This window comes from Schistocerca piceifrons, chromosome 2, assembly GCF_021461385.2.
Source record: "Schistocerca piceifrons isolate TAMUIC-IGC-003096 chromosome 2, iqSchPice1.1, whole genome shotgun sequence".
NCBI classification, from domain to species: Eukaryota; Metazoa; Arthropoda; class Insecta; order Orthoptera; family Acrididae; genus Schistocerca; species Schistocerca piceifrons.
In genome coordinates, this window is record NC_060139.1 from 609,503,220 (window position 1) to 609,517,223 (window position 14,004).

A 14,004-nucleotide genomic window follows, 5' to 3' on the forward strand; every position below is an offset into this window, starting at 1 on the left:
AGGACATACATTTTAAAAATATTGATGCACACCCAGTCGGGTTTCTGTATTTGCATATTGCATGTATCACCCCAGTGCTGTTCCACTTATCACTGAATTACAAACAGTAGTCATCAGAACCTAAGAGTCACTGGAAAGAAAGGAGTACTCTTTAAACTAGTAATTGAATCTCCCTAGAGGTTCTCAGGCACCTCATAATGCAACTCATCTTCCCCCCCCCCCCCATACACACACACACACATTTTCTTCTATGTAGAGTTCAATCTACATAACGTGCTGTGATACTGTGCCAACACCTACCTTTACTGTCCATTTATGGAGGTTATCATCCTCACAAAGCACATTGCAATTCAAGGTCTGCAACTCATAACTGCAACAAGATAATTTTCATCTGTTGACCTTACTTATTACTTGTTCTTTTGATACTGTTCCATGGAAAGTTAGTAGTGATTTTCATTCTGATGACCATTTCCCAATGTAGATACTCAGATTGGAAAGGCCATTTAAATGGATCCTTAACAAGGCAAAATATCCCTTGTACAGCCAGCTGACTATGTATATAGTTTCAGAAGTTTCCAGGTTGCACCCTTCCTGAACAAACCACTGTCCTAAAATCACCCAGTGCACTTACATATGTTTCACCAGCTACATACGGTTTTACAGAATCCATCTGTTAATTTTGTGTGTAGAAAGAGCCCCCATTTGAAGACTAGGCAGTGGTGATTTTTTAAGGTTCTAGTATTATATGGCTTATTTATCCATAGAATTACACAAAAAGATCTTTATTGTGTAAAGAAGCATACATTTTTGAAACAAAATAGTCATTGTATCTGTCGGCAGTTAACGCTTGTATGAACTCATAAGTCCACAAATTTGTTAGCAAATTTTTACATGTATCTGCTATGCGGCTATACGCTAGGTGAAAAAGGTGTGGGATAACATTATGCATATAAACAGATTACAGTAGTATTGAGTACACAAGGATTAAAAGGGCAGTGAGTTGGCAAAGCTATCATTTGTATTCAGGTGTTTCATCTGAAAAGGTTTCCAACTTGGTTATGGCTGTACAACAGGTATTAACAGGATTTGAATGTGGATTGGTAGTTAGTTAGACTTGTGGGACATTTCATTTTGGAAATTGTTAGGGAATTCAATATTTTGAGATCAACAGTGTCAAGTTTGTGCCAAGAATACCAAATTTCAGGCATGACTTCTCACCACAGACAATGCAGTGGCAGACAGCCTTCACTTAGTGACCAAGAGCAGTGGGGTTTGTGTGGAGTTGTCAGCACTTATAGACAAGCAATACTGCATGAAATAACTGCAGAAATCATTGTGGGACATGCAATGAACTTGTGTGTTAGAATAGTGTTGCAAAATTTGGTGTTGATGGGCTATGGCAGCATATTACAGATGCGAGTGCCTCTGCTAACAGCATGGCATCATCTGCCCCACTTCTCTGATGCTTGTGACTATATCAGTTGGATCCCAGACAACTAGAAAATCAAGGCCTGGTCGGATGAGTGCTGATTTCAGTTGGTATGAGCTGATTGTAGGGTTAGTGTGGCACAGGTCCTATGAAACCATAGACTCAGGTTGTCAACAAGGCACTGTGTGAACTGTTGGTGGCTCCACAATGGTGTGGGATGGGTTTACATGGAATGGACTGGGTCCTCTGGTGCAGTTGAACCGATCAGTGACTGGAAATAGTTATGTTCGGCTACTTGGAGACAGTTTGTAGCCATTCATAGACTTCTTGTTACCAAACAATGATACAATTTTTATGGGTGACAATGCACTATGCAACTGGGCCACAGTTGTTCACAATTGGATTGAAGAACATTCTGGTCAATTCGAGAAAAGGATTGCCTGAAATGAATCCTATTGAAAATTTATCAGACGTAATTGAGACAACAGATTCATAATTATGGACGGTTATTTGCACCATGGTTCAATAGTTCTGCAGGGGGTTTCCAGTGACATGTTGAGTCTATGCCATGTTGAATTTCTGCGCTGTGCCAGGCAAAAGAAGTCGGACATGATATTAGCGAGTATCCAATGTCCTTTGTGACCTCAGTGTATGCCTCTACTAATCTGTGTGTCATTGCCCTCACTACCAGATTATTTACTTTGTCAGCAATAGTATGAAACATTACATGTCTGAAAGTTAAATGTAATGTTTTATCTTTGTGAGACTGAATGACAAGACTTCTGTAATTGAACTATCGTAACATGCTGTGAAGTTCTGTACTTTCTGAAATAAACTATGGACTCAAGATCATCATTTGATAAGAAAAAAATAAACTAAAAAGAAAATGTTAGTAACTTAATGAAAGAAATGTGATAATTTTTTTAAAAATCAGAGTGAAGTTCCTTTGTGATAGGCACAGCAGCTTATTAATTGAACAGTAAACCCCCAATTCTCTAAGGAATTGAACTGCCATGTATAAAATAGCTTCAGACGTCTGAGTATTGTACAAATGTGTTAAAATGTAAATAATTTGTGTGAACTGTGAAAGTGAGAAAGCTACAAAAACATTTGAAATTATACTTAGTTTGTTGCAACTTCTAAATGCTCTTATTCTGACATTGGCTGAATTAAGTGTGGGTATTTGCACTTCAAGGGATCACCAATTTAGTATTGGAGGACAGTGTGGAGGGTAAAAGCCATAGAGGGAGACCAAAAGATGTATACACTAAGCAGATTCAGAAGGATGTAGGTTGCAGTAGTTACTTGGAGATGAAGCAGGTTGCACAGAATAGAGTAGCATGGACGGCTGCATGAAACCAGTCTCTGGACTGAAGACCACAACACCATCATTTGCACACCATTAGTTGCACTGCCTCAAGACACACATTTTCTAATGGTAACGTTTGAGTTATAATGCTAAACTTTTAACATAAGATTATACCTCTTAAGATGTAGATTACAGTAGCATTTTAAATTTTTAAATTCAGTCAGTAATTATGTGAAAAAGTGAAAATCAAATTTTTGTTGCCCCTGTAAACTGTTAGATAGGAAACTAGCAACTGGTACTTGTTTCCAGGATTGATAAGTCTACTCCCAGTACAGGAAAATATTGGGTGATGATGGGATGCTCCTTCGCAACTGGTTCTTGAAAGTGGGGGGAGGTTTGGAGGTTGGGGAAGGGGGGTTGAAGGTATTTTGTGAGAAATCTGTGGACAAGGTCTTGGGATAAAGCCTCTCCATGTAGTGTACAGCAGATGTGCCATCCTCGAATGGCCAGACTATGGGAGTGATGTTTGGTATGGAAAGGATGACAGCTATCGAAATGCAGATACTGTTGTTGGTTAGTGGCCTGGATAGCCAAGTACAGATAGTGTCATTGGATTTGTGTAAAATTTGCGCATTGGGTGTAGGAAGACCAGATGAAGCAAAAGGGAGAGGTGAAAATTCGGAGGAATGAAAATGATTTGGGGTGGAGGCTCTTGCCCTTGGGTCCAGATCATCAAAATACAGGGTTATTACAAATGATTGAAGCGATTTCACAGCTCTACAATAACTTTATTATTTGAGATATTTTCACAAATGTTCGATATGTGCTCCTTTAGTGATTCGGCAGACATCAAGCCGATAATAAAGTTCCTCCCACAATCGGCGCAGAATGTCCCCATCAATGAGTTCGAAAGCATCGTTGATGCAAGCTCGCAGTTCTGGCACGTTTCTTGGTAGAGGAGGTTTAAACACTGAATCTTTTACATAACCCCACAGAAAGAAATCGCATGGGGTTAATTAAGTAGGGAGAGCTTGGAGGCCATGACATGAATTGCTGATCATGATCTCCACCACGACCGATCCATCGGTTTTCCAATCTCCTGTTTAAGAAATGCCGAACATCATTATGGAAGTGCGGTGGAGCACCATCCTGTTGAAAGATGAAGTCGGCGCTGTCAGTCTCCAGTTGTGGCATGAGTCAATTTTCCAGCATGTCCAGATACACGTGTCCTGTAACGTTTTTTTCGCAGAAGAAAAAAGGGCCGTAAACTTTAAACCGTGAGATTGCACAAAACACGTTAACTTTTGGTGAATTGCGACTTTGTTGCACGAATGCGTGAGGATTCTCTACCGCCCAGATTCGCACATTGTGTCTGTTCACTTCACCATTAAGAAAAAATGTTGCTTCATCACTGAAAACAAGTTTCGCACTGAACGCATCCTCTTCCATGAGCTGTTGCAACCGCGCCGAAAATTCAAAGCGTTTGACTTTGTCATCGGGTGTCAGGGCTTGTAGCAATTGTAAACGGTAAGGCTTCTGCTTTAGCCTTTTCCATAAGATTTTCCAAACCATCGGCTGTGGTACGTTTAGCTCCCTGCTTGCTTTATTCGTCGACTTCCACAGGCTACGCGTGAAACTTGCCCGCATGCGTTCAACCGTTTCTTCGCTCACTGCAGGCTGACCCGTTGATTTCCCCTTACAGAGGCATCCAGAAGCTTTAAACTGCGCATACCATCGCCAAATGGAGTTAGCAGTTGGTGGATCTTTGTTGAACTACGTCCTGAAGTGTCATTGTACTGTTATGACTGACTGATGTGAGTGCATTTCAAGTACGACATACGCTTTCTCGGCTCCTGTCTCCATTTTGTCTTGCTGCGCTCTCTAGCGCTCTGGTGGCAGAAACCTGAAGTGCGGCTTCAGCCGAACAAAACTTTGAGTTTTTCTACGTATCTGTAGTGTGTCGTGACCATATGTCAATGAATGGAGCTACAGTGAATTTATGAAATCGCTTCAATCATTTGTTATAGCCCTGTATTGTCAATGAACCTGAACCAGGCAAGGGTTTGGGGTTTTTTGTAGTTAGGAAGGTTTCTTTTCAATGATGTGTGAAGTGGGTGGCCACTCTAAACCCTTATCCTTGCCAACACATCCTTCCTCCTGGCCTCAAACTACACTAGCCCCTTGTCCCCCACTCACCTCCACCTTGCTCCAGGACCTTTATTTCACTCAGTCTATGTCTACACCATCTTCCTCACAGCCTCACCTTCATCTTTTCCTTTATCCCCTCCCAGTCCAGTACTCCACGCCACTGTCATAGTGTGCAGCATGGACTCAAAGATGCCAGTGCATGTGTCACATTCCTGTTTCATGTGTCTGGTGCCTCTCCCTCCTGCATTCCTGACCTATGCACTTGCTGCCTCCCTCCCACCTGTCAACTACCATCACCGACCCTCCCACTCTACTCCCCACCTCATTTTTTCCCCCTTGTTCACTCTACCTGACACAATTCATCACTTAGAACTGCAGTCCTGGTACAATGTATTCAGTTGGTGCAATGTAGCCATACAGGTTGTGTGTGTGTGTGTGTGTGTGTGTGTGTGTGTGTGTGTGTGTGTGTGTGTGTGTGTGTGTGTTTGGGTGGGGGTTGCGTGTGCGTGGAAGCTGCGTGCATGCGTACGCGTTACTGTTTGATGAGTAATTACCTTTGTTTACATTGTACCAGGCTATCCATTTCCATATTGACTTGAAAGTTACTTTCCTTATATTTTTTATTTTCTTTTATTTTTACTGTATGTATTAAGTTTGTATTTATTCCCCTTTAGGTTACTGCATTTACTTCATGAAGCTGACCCTACAGAAGATCATGCCGATACAGAAGAAATGCTGAGATTAGAAGGTTAGTTGTCTTGTTTGCCCCGATTCATTCTATATCAGAATTACATGTGTGTTAACTCAGATTATTGTATGGTATGCTTCATTTTTGTTTTGTCATTTTGTCATTAGGTAAAACCACTATATCAACTTGTTCCAAGTTTCTCTCATCAGGACTGTTGAGATGGCACTATTGTATTCATCTACATCTGTACCCAGTAAACTACTGCAAAGTCCATGACAGAATGTACTTCCTATTGCTAACATATTAGGATTTACTAATGGCACATGGCAAGAATATCTGCTTAAATGCCACTTTGAATCTTCTGATAGTCTAATCTTGCCTTTGCTCTCCCTACAGGAGTTACTCAGCGGGCTGAAGTATTGTGTATTCTGCGACATCATGTATGTGCTGTTGGTTGAGATATAAATATGTAGTATCTTTCATGTGGTTAAAGGGACAGTACAACCTGTTCCTGGGTTTTTGTTCCAGTCTTAATTTCTGCAGACTGTTGCCAAAATTTTCTCCTACTTTTTCATCTTTCTGTCATAGATAACACTCCACTCTTGGGTCTCTCTTAACATCGTCATGCCTCATTCCTCTTCACTGTTGTTTTTTTTTTTTTTTTTTATTTATTTTTTTTTTTTTTTATTTTTTAAGCACACTTTATGGTCTGTGGTAATCTGTTTCTTTGTGTTTGTGTAGATATTCAGGAAAGTGTAATGGACACTGAAACCATACCTGGGAAGCACACTCACAGATAAACTCATTGTTAGCTATGGATATACGACAGTTAGGGTGAATGTTCAAAATAATCATGTACAAAAAAATTAGAACATTCACTTACAAGAATATCTGAAATATCCAAACAAAGAATAGTATATACCAATTTAGAACAGGGAAAATATACATGTCACAGATAACCAAAATATAATCTTAGGTTTTTATATAAACCACCATTAAGAACCATGTGAGAAAAGCTCTAGTACTATCAATATGATCTGCATGAAATAAAGCTTTCAGTTCATAGAAAGGCAAGATTGCAAACAATGAGACAGTTTAAAATGCAGAACAGGAGTGCATACACAGAAAAGGTGTAGCAGACTTAAGTTAAAAATGAAATTAAGAAACTGTTTTGTTATGTTATCAACAGTAGTGATTAGCAGGTGGTGATGGTTTTTCCATATTTGTTGTGTACATTTGGTCCTCTTTCAACTCTTTAATGCTTGGCAGAATTCAGTTTCATGACATACATAAATGATTGAAGCAAATAACTCAACTCTGGTGGTACTGGTGTGCTGTGCACTACTCGCCTGGCAGTCCCCAGAAGCAGGGATGGGAAAAAAATCTTAAATTAGACAAATGTACTTTCCACACAACAGGTTTTGCTAAACCTATCCACAATTTCACAAAAGTAGCAACTGTGCTAACACTGAAATGAGGTTAGGCCCTGTTATGTTGAAACCAGAGGTTGTTTTGCTCACAGAAAGTAGTGTGCCAACAGTTCTGTAGGAGTGGTCACAGAACTGACAAGCCACTCAAATTGAGTGTGCCAGCAGACATACAGAAGTCCTACAAGATTGTTACTGGTTAGTCAACCCAAATTTTCATAGAAAAAACATGGTGCAAACATCCATCAGCAGCAGCTTATAAGTTATAATAATTTTAGACAGTATTGTCTGTTAAAATAACCACAACATTTAAGGTAGAAGGCAGCATCATAGCATTTCATACTTCAGCGGTGTTGAATGCAAAATTACAGAACAAATTTCGTATCGGGTGTGAAATTGCATGTTCGTGCCCATTGCTTCTGAAGGTGGTTCACTCATAAGTTGTCATCCCTGAATACCCTTTATATGATTATTAGCCTCTTCCCCATGGCTTTGTCCATGTGTGTGTTAGAACCATGTACTGAACACAGCACTTCCTCCCTCTCCCTGTGTCAACCTCTTCCTCTCTCCGTCTGGTGACCTCATCCTCCCACTTCGATCTCTTTATCTTGTCCTCCCCACTGTCTCTGTCTCTTTATCTTCTCCTCCTCTCTTTATCTTCTCCTCCTCTCTTTATCTTCTCCTCCTCTCTTTATCTTCTCCTCCTCTCTTTATCTTCTCCTCCTCTCTTTATCTCCTCCTCCTCTCTTTATCTCCTCCTCCTCTCTTTATCTCCTCCTCCTCTCTTTATCTTCTCCTCCTCTCTTTATCTTCTCCTCCTCTCTTTATCTTCTCCTCCTCTCTTTTTGGCCATTTCCTCCACCCCTTCTGCCCCATATCCCCCCCCCCCCCCCTGCTGACCATATCCTTCTGCCTCCCCCTCTTCATTTTTCCACCTGCCGTCTCCAACTTTCAGCTGCCTCATGCATCTCTCCCTCCACCCTCGTCCATTTTCTCCTCCCTCTTGCTCATTTCATCCCTTCCTCTACTCATCTTAATCAGTCTCCATCCATGCTCATCGGCACATGTATCCCCTGCAGTACAGATCAATAAAACAGGCTTATACAGTCCAACAACATGGCTGTCGTGCAGGGCAGGCTAAAAATCAGGGACTTGAAAATCATGTATTTTCCCCTAACATACAGGTTTGTGTTGAAAGCAAGTCGACAAAGTAGGCTACTACTACAACACAACACATCTGTTGTGCAGGACAGCCTACATCTTAGGATCTGGAAAACTGCTTCTTTCCCCTGATCTGTAGGTTGGTTGATACTGTTCCCACACAACATTCCTGTTGTGCAGGGCAGCCTATATGCCAGGGACTGAGAAAACTTGGTTTGTCTGTACTTGCGCTCGCATTGGCACTAGCAGGTTATAGACCCCACAGTGCTGATACTTGTGTGGCCTGCTGTTCTTGTGCCAAATGTGGTTGAAATCAATCTGGGAGTTTGGGAGATCAGGGACATGCAATGTGCAAACACTCTCTCTCTCTCTCTCTCTCTCTCTCTCTCTCTCTCTCTCTCTCTCTCTCTCTGCGCTTCATATATGTATGCCTGTGGTGTATGATGTAGTGTGCATACTAGTTATGGTGCATTACTAATTATCTCATGACATTCTCAAAATCCTTTGTCCCTACATCACATGTTCAGTCGTTAACAGCTCAGAATGGTGACATCATTTCTTGACATTGTTGATAAAATACATAAAGGTATTGTGGTGCAGATATCTCCTTGTTAGAAACTGATGTTCATAGACATGGGGCCAGTGAGCTCAAACAATTCATAGTCCGTGCTGAACCCAAAACAACACATGCTGATGGCTGCTAGTAATCAAGGCACACTGAAGCCTTAGAATCAGAAAAACAACTAAAATCAAAGTTGGCTGCAGTTTATTGTTGACAGTGGCCAATTGCACTTCACTCAAGTGTATAACTTGGATCCTGAAACATTCTGTGTAAATTATTTGTTATCTTCATTGTTTTACGAATTAACTTTCTATTCTTTTCGTAAGTTCTACTGCGACTGCCTGAAATGTGCTAACATCTTGTAGCATATGGGAATGCATTTGCTAATTTCAAATTACTATTTTGCCTGCTCCGCCCATTAAAAAATTGATTCAAGAATTCAGTTTGTTCTAAGTGTAACTGGTGATCTGAGGTGCAGTTGCTTTGCCTCCAGTTCTTGTTTGAAAAATTCTTTTATGTCATAGGTTTGTCTGACATCTCACTCCACCAAGTCTTTTAAAGTAAAAAGCAGTACTAATATATCACTATCATCCAGGTGGAAAAAGTGCTGCAAAAATATTGTTTCAGCTTTCAGTAATGTATAAACAAATAATAGATTCTACTTTAGTGTACCCTTGAAAATTGTAGATTAGTGTATAGGTATAATCTTAAATTGTGTTGTCCAGACAAATTTTATTTAAAGCTGTTGCTTTCAATTTTCAGAGCAAGTTAATACAATGGGTCCACTTATAGACCAAGAGCTCGAAAGAGTTGATCGTAAGCATGCTCAGCTTACACAGCTGAGCACTGATCTTGTGGAGGCCCTCAACTTGTACCACACCCTAATGAGAGAGCCTGCACCAATGAGTGGGCAGTACCATACAATGCCTAAGCTTTTCGGCTACCCACATCAAGCCCCAGCGAATGTGAGTATATACAGCAGTGTGTTGTAATACCTTTAAGTAAGCTTCTTTATAGTATAGCTACTCTTCATTTTGTCTTTATTTATGCATCTTTGTAATATAATGTGTACCTACATTTTTAATTTTGTCAACTATATACAAAAAGTATATTAATTCTGCTTAAGAGTTCAAAGACACAGTGGCACCCTACAAAAACTGACGAGGCAGTTGTGTACACGTAGGTGCACGAAAATTGCAGGGTTCTGCCACTTTCAAAATATAAATAAGAGGAAGCTAAATTAATATGAGGGGAATATAATCCTGTTCAAGACAATAGTGAAATTGTGCAGTACTTCCTTATGAGTTAGTACGTAACTGTAACAAAGAGAGACGTCAGTAAATTGGTTATCTATTGGTTATCTAAAATAGAGTAAGACAGAAGAGGTATACAAACAGTCAGTAGTTTGTTTGGATGCTGGCCTACAGATTCATAGATGGATAAAATCTGCATTATAGGTTTCTAGTTAACTGCCCTTTGTAGTATTGGTGTAACATGTGAATGGGATAGCACTGAAGAATGTAGGGCTTTATTTTGAAGGGCCTTGAATTGTCAGTGTGTGTGAATAATCTCCAAACAGCATTCCTAAATACATGAGTCACACATAAAATAATGCACTACATTTTATTTCCTTCAACAGTTAATTACTGAACACAATGAACGTACACACAACAATATATTCCATCCTGGATTTTCCATTGTTTGAACACACACATAAGAAAGAATTCTGTTTCTTCTACACTCCCTACTTTTCTACATAATCTCTTTTCCTATATTGAATCAATCATCCAGGATGTTATGGTGCTGAAGTAAATGGAAGCGCTTCTCGAGTTTGGGTAATGTGTTCACATATGTCTATTGGCATCACAAAAGAGCAAATCAGCAAGCTGCATCTTGTCAGATGTGGCAGTATGCTGCAAACCTTAGAGCTCTGCCAAACCGCCTTCATCTATATAGATACTATGCAAACCAAAGTGCAATGCATGGTGGAGGATACCCTTACTACTACTAGTCATTTCCTTTCCTGTTCCACTTGAAAATAGTGAGGGAAAAACAATTGTCTGTGTGCCTCCTTATGAGCCCAAATTTCTCGTATGTTACCTTGTTGGTCCTTATGTACTATGTATGTTGGCGGCAATAGAATCATTCGGCATTTGGCTTCATATGCTAGTTCTCTAAATTTTCTCAACAGTGTTCCTCAAATAGAAAATTGCCTTTCCTCCAGGGATTCAGATTTCAGTTCCTGAAGCATTTCCATAACACTTATTGTTGTTTGAACTTACCGGTAACAAATTTAGCAGCCCGCCTCCAAATAGCCTCGATGTCTTCCTTTAGTCTGACCAGGTGCATGTCCCAAAGTATTAAAGAGCAGGTTGCACCAGCATCCTGTATGTAGTCTCCCTTACAGATGAACTGCACTTCCCTAGAATTCCCACAATAAACTAAATACAACCATTCGCTTTCCATACCACATTCCTCGCCTGCTCGTCCCATTTCATATCACTTTGCAACATTATGCACAGATATTTAAATGACGTGACTGTGTCAGGCAGTACACTAATAATGTTGTATCCAAACATTTCAGGTTTGTTTTTCCTACTCATCTGAAGTAACTTACATTTTTCCCATATTTAGAGCTAGCTGCCATTCATCATACCAACTAGAAATTTCGACTAAGTTATGTTGTATCTTCCTACAGCCACTCCACTATTGACGCCTTACTGTAAACCACAACGTCATCAGCAAACAATTGCAGATTGCTGCCCATCCTAGCCCCAAATCCCAAATCATTTATATACAATGTAGGAAAAGATAGATTACTACTTACTCTAAAGAAGACACACAGTTGCAGACAGGCACAATTAAGACACTTGCATAAAGTTTTCGGGCATGTCTTCATCAGTAAAAAACACACACGCACACAACCGCGCGCGTGCGTGCGCGCGTGCGTGCGTGCGTGCGTGCGTGCGTGTGTGTGTGTGTGTGTGTGTGTGCGCCAGCTCCCGAATACTGACAAGCAGCGTACGCGGGCACCTAGTATGACTAGTGCCCGCGTACGGGATAACGCTCTGCTGGCACTGTGAAATTTTCTAAGTCCCTTATCTCTCGTCGCGCCACTGCGCGGCCATAAAAGCGAGCGCTGACCACGGAGCGGATCATTTGCGCTGCTGCTGCTGCACAGGCAACTGCATTGAACGCTGCCAAGATGCCATACAGAAGATACAGTCGCCGTCGTCGTGCAAGACAGACTATATATAAAACAATTGAAGACGTTGAAATGACGACATCTGCGGCCGACAAGAAAAAGAATACGATCAAATCTGTCGCTGCACACGCTCTACTGGACGGACCTGCAGTCTTTTGTGGATGCAGACTGAACTTCAGCATCGACATCAATGATTCGTTTACCCACGCTACGCTACAATTCAATTTATTTGTGAAAATACAATGTACAATCTCCTACAAATTTCACATATTCACAGGTACCTTTACCTTTAATCCATATAAAAACAGTTTCATTAACAGATATCTTACGTCTATTACGTGTATACAAGGAAAAGGGTGAAGGTGACATATATGTTGATTTGCCAAAGTCTTTATTAGCATTTTCAGTAACATGATATGTTCGGTATGCAATGATGTCACGATCAACAAAGCTTTCCAGTCCGGATACGTTAGGTACGCCTGTTCCACCACGTACAACAGCGACTGTTAGCCATCCATTTCCGTGGGTAAACGAATCATTGATGTCGATGCTGAAGTTCAGTCTGCATCCACAAAAGACTGCAGGTCCGTCCAGTAGAGCGTGTGCAGCGACAGATTTGATCGTATTCTTTTTCTTGTCGGCCGCAGATGTCGTCATTTCAACGTCTTCAATTGTTTTATATGTAGTCTGTCTTGCACGACGACGGCGACTGTATCTTCTGTATGGCATCTTGGCAGCGTTCAATGCAGTTGCCTGTGCAGCAGCAGCAGCGCGAATGATCCGCTCCGCGGTCAGCGCTCGCTTTTATGGCCGCGCAGTGGCGCGACGAGAGATAAGGGACTTAGAAAATTTCACAGTGCCAGCAGAGCGTTATCCCGTACGCGGGCACTAGTCATACTAGGTGCCCGCGTACGCTGCTTGTCAGTATTCGGGAGCTGGCGCGCTGCCAAGATGGCCTTGAGCCGCCTTATCGGCGGGGTCAAAGGTCAAGCGCTCAGTACAACAGCGACTGTTAGCCATCCATTTCCGTGGGTAAACGAATCATTGATGTCGATGCTGAAGTTCAGTCTGCATCCACAAAAGACTGCAGGTCCGTCCAGTAGAGCGTGTGCACCGACAGATTTGATCGTATTCTTTCTCTTGTCGGCCGCAGATGTCGTCATTTCAACGTCTTCAATTGTTTTATATATAGTCTGTCTTGCACGACGACGGCGACTGTATCTTCTGTATGGCATCTTGGCAGCGTTCAATGCAGTTGCCTGTGCAGCAGCAGCAGCGCGAATGATCCGCTCCGCGGTCAGCGCTCGCTTTTATGGCCGCGCAGTGGCCATACAGAAGATACAGTCGCCGTCGTCGTGCAAGACAGACTATATATAAAACAATTGAAGACGTTGAAATGACGACATCCGCGGCCGACAAGAAAAAGAATACGATCAAATCTGTCGCTGCACACGCTCTACTGGACGGACCTGCAGTCTTTTGTGGATGCAGACTGAACTTCAGCATCGACATCAATGATTCGTTTACCCACGGAAATGGATGGCTAACAGTCGCTGTTGTACGTGGTGGAACAGGCGTACCTAATGTATCCGGACTGGAAAGCTTTGTTGATCGTGACATCATTGCATACCGAACATATCATGTTACTGAAAATGCTAATAAAGACTTTGGCAAATCAACATATATGTCACCTTCACCCTTTTCCTTGTATACCGCATGTTTTTATTACTGATGAAGACGCAAGCAAGCACACCTCGTGCATACATGACTGCTAACTCCAGTATCACGGGCCGGAATGCAATCTTATTGGTAATTAGCAATCTGTCTTTTCCTATGTTGTTGTTATTCCTACCTGGAGTTTCCATTGTTTGAAATCTTTTATGTATATAGAGAACAACGGTCTTATCACAGTCCCTGGGGGCATTCCTGATGACGCCATTCTCTCTAATGAACACCCGGTGTCAAGAACAACATACTGGGTTCTGTTATTTAAAAAAAAGGCTTTGAGAAACTGACATATCGGTGAACTTATTCCATGTGCTCATACCTTCAACAGCCTGCAATGGGGCACTATA

At 41.4% G+C, this 14,004-nt stretch overlaps 1 protein-coding gene across 3 annotated transcripts in view; it reads left to right on the top strand.

The window, feature by feature from the left end:
* Window positions 1-14,004, top strand: part of LOC124776200 (signal transducing adapter molecule 1) — a 61,394-nt gene that overhangs the window by 38,026 nt on the left and 9,364 nt on the right. For all 3 annotated transcript variants that reach the window (XM_047251032.1, XM_047251033.1, XM_047251034.1), the window contains 2 exons: window positions 5,561-5,634; window positions 9,487-9,689. In XM_047251032.1, coding sequence (XP_047106988.1) covers window positions 5,561-5,634; window positions 9,487-9,689 — 277 coding nt within the window. The remainder of the gene's footprint in view (window positions 1-5,560; window positions 5,635-9,486; window positions 9,690-14,004) is intronic.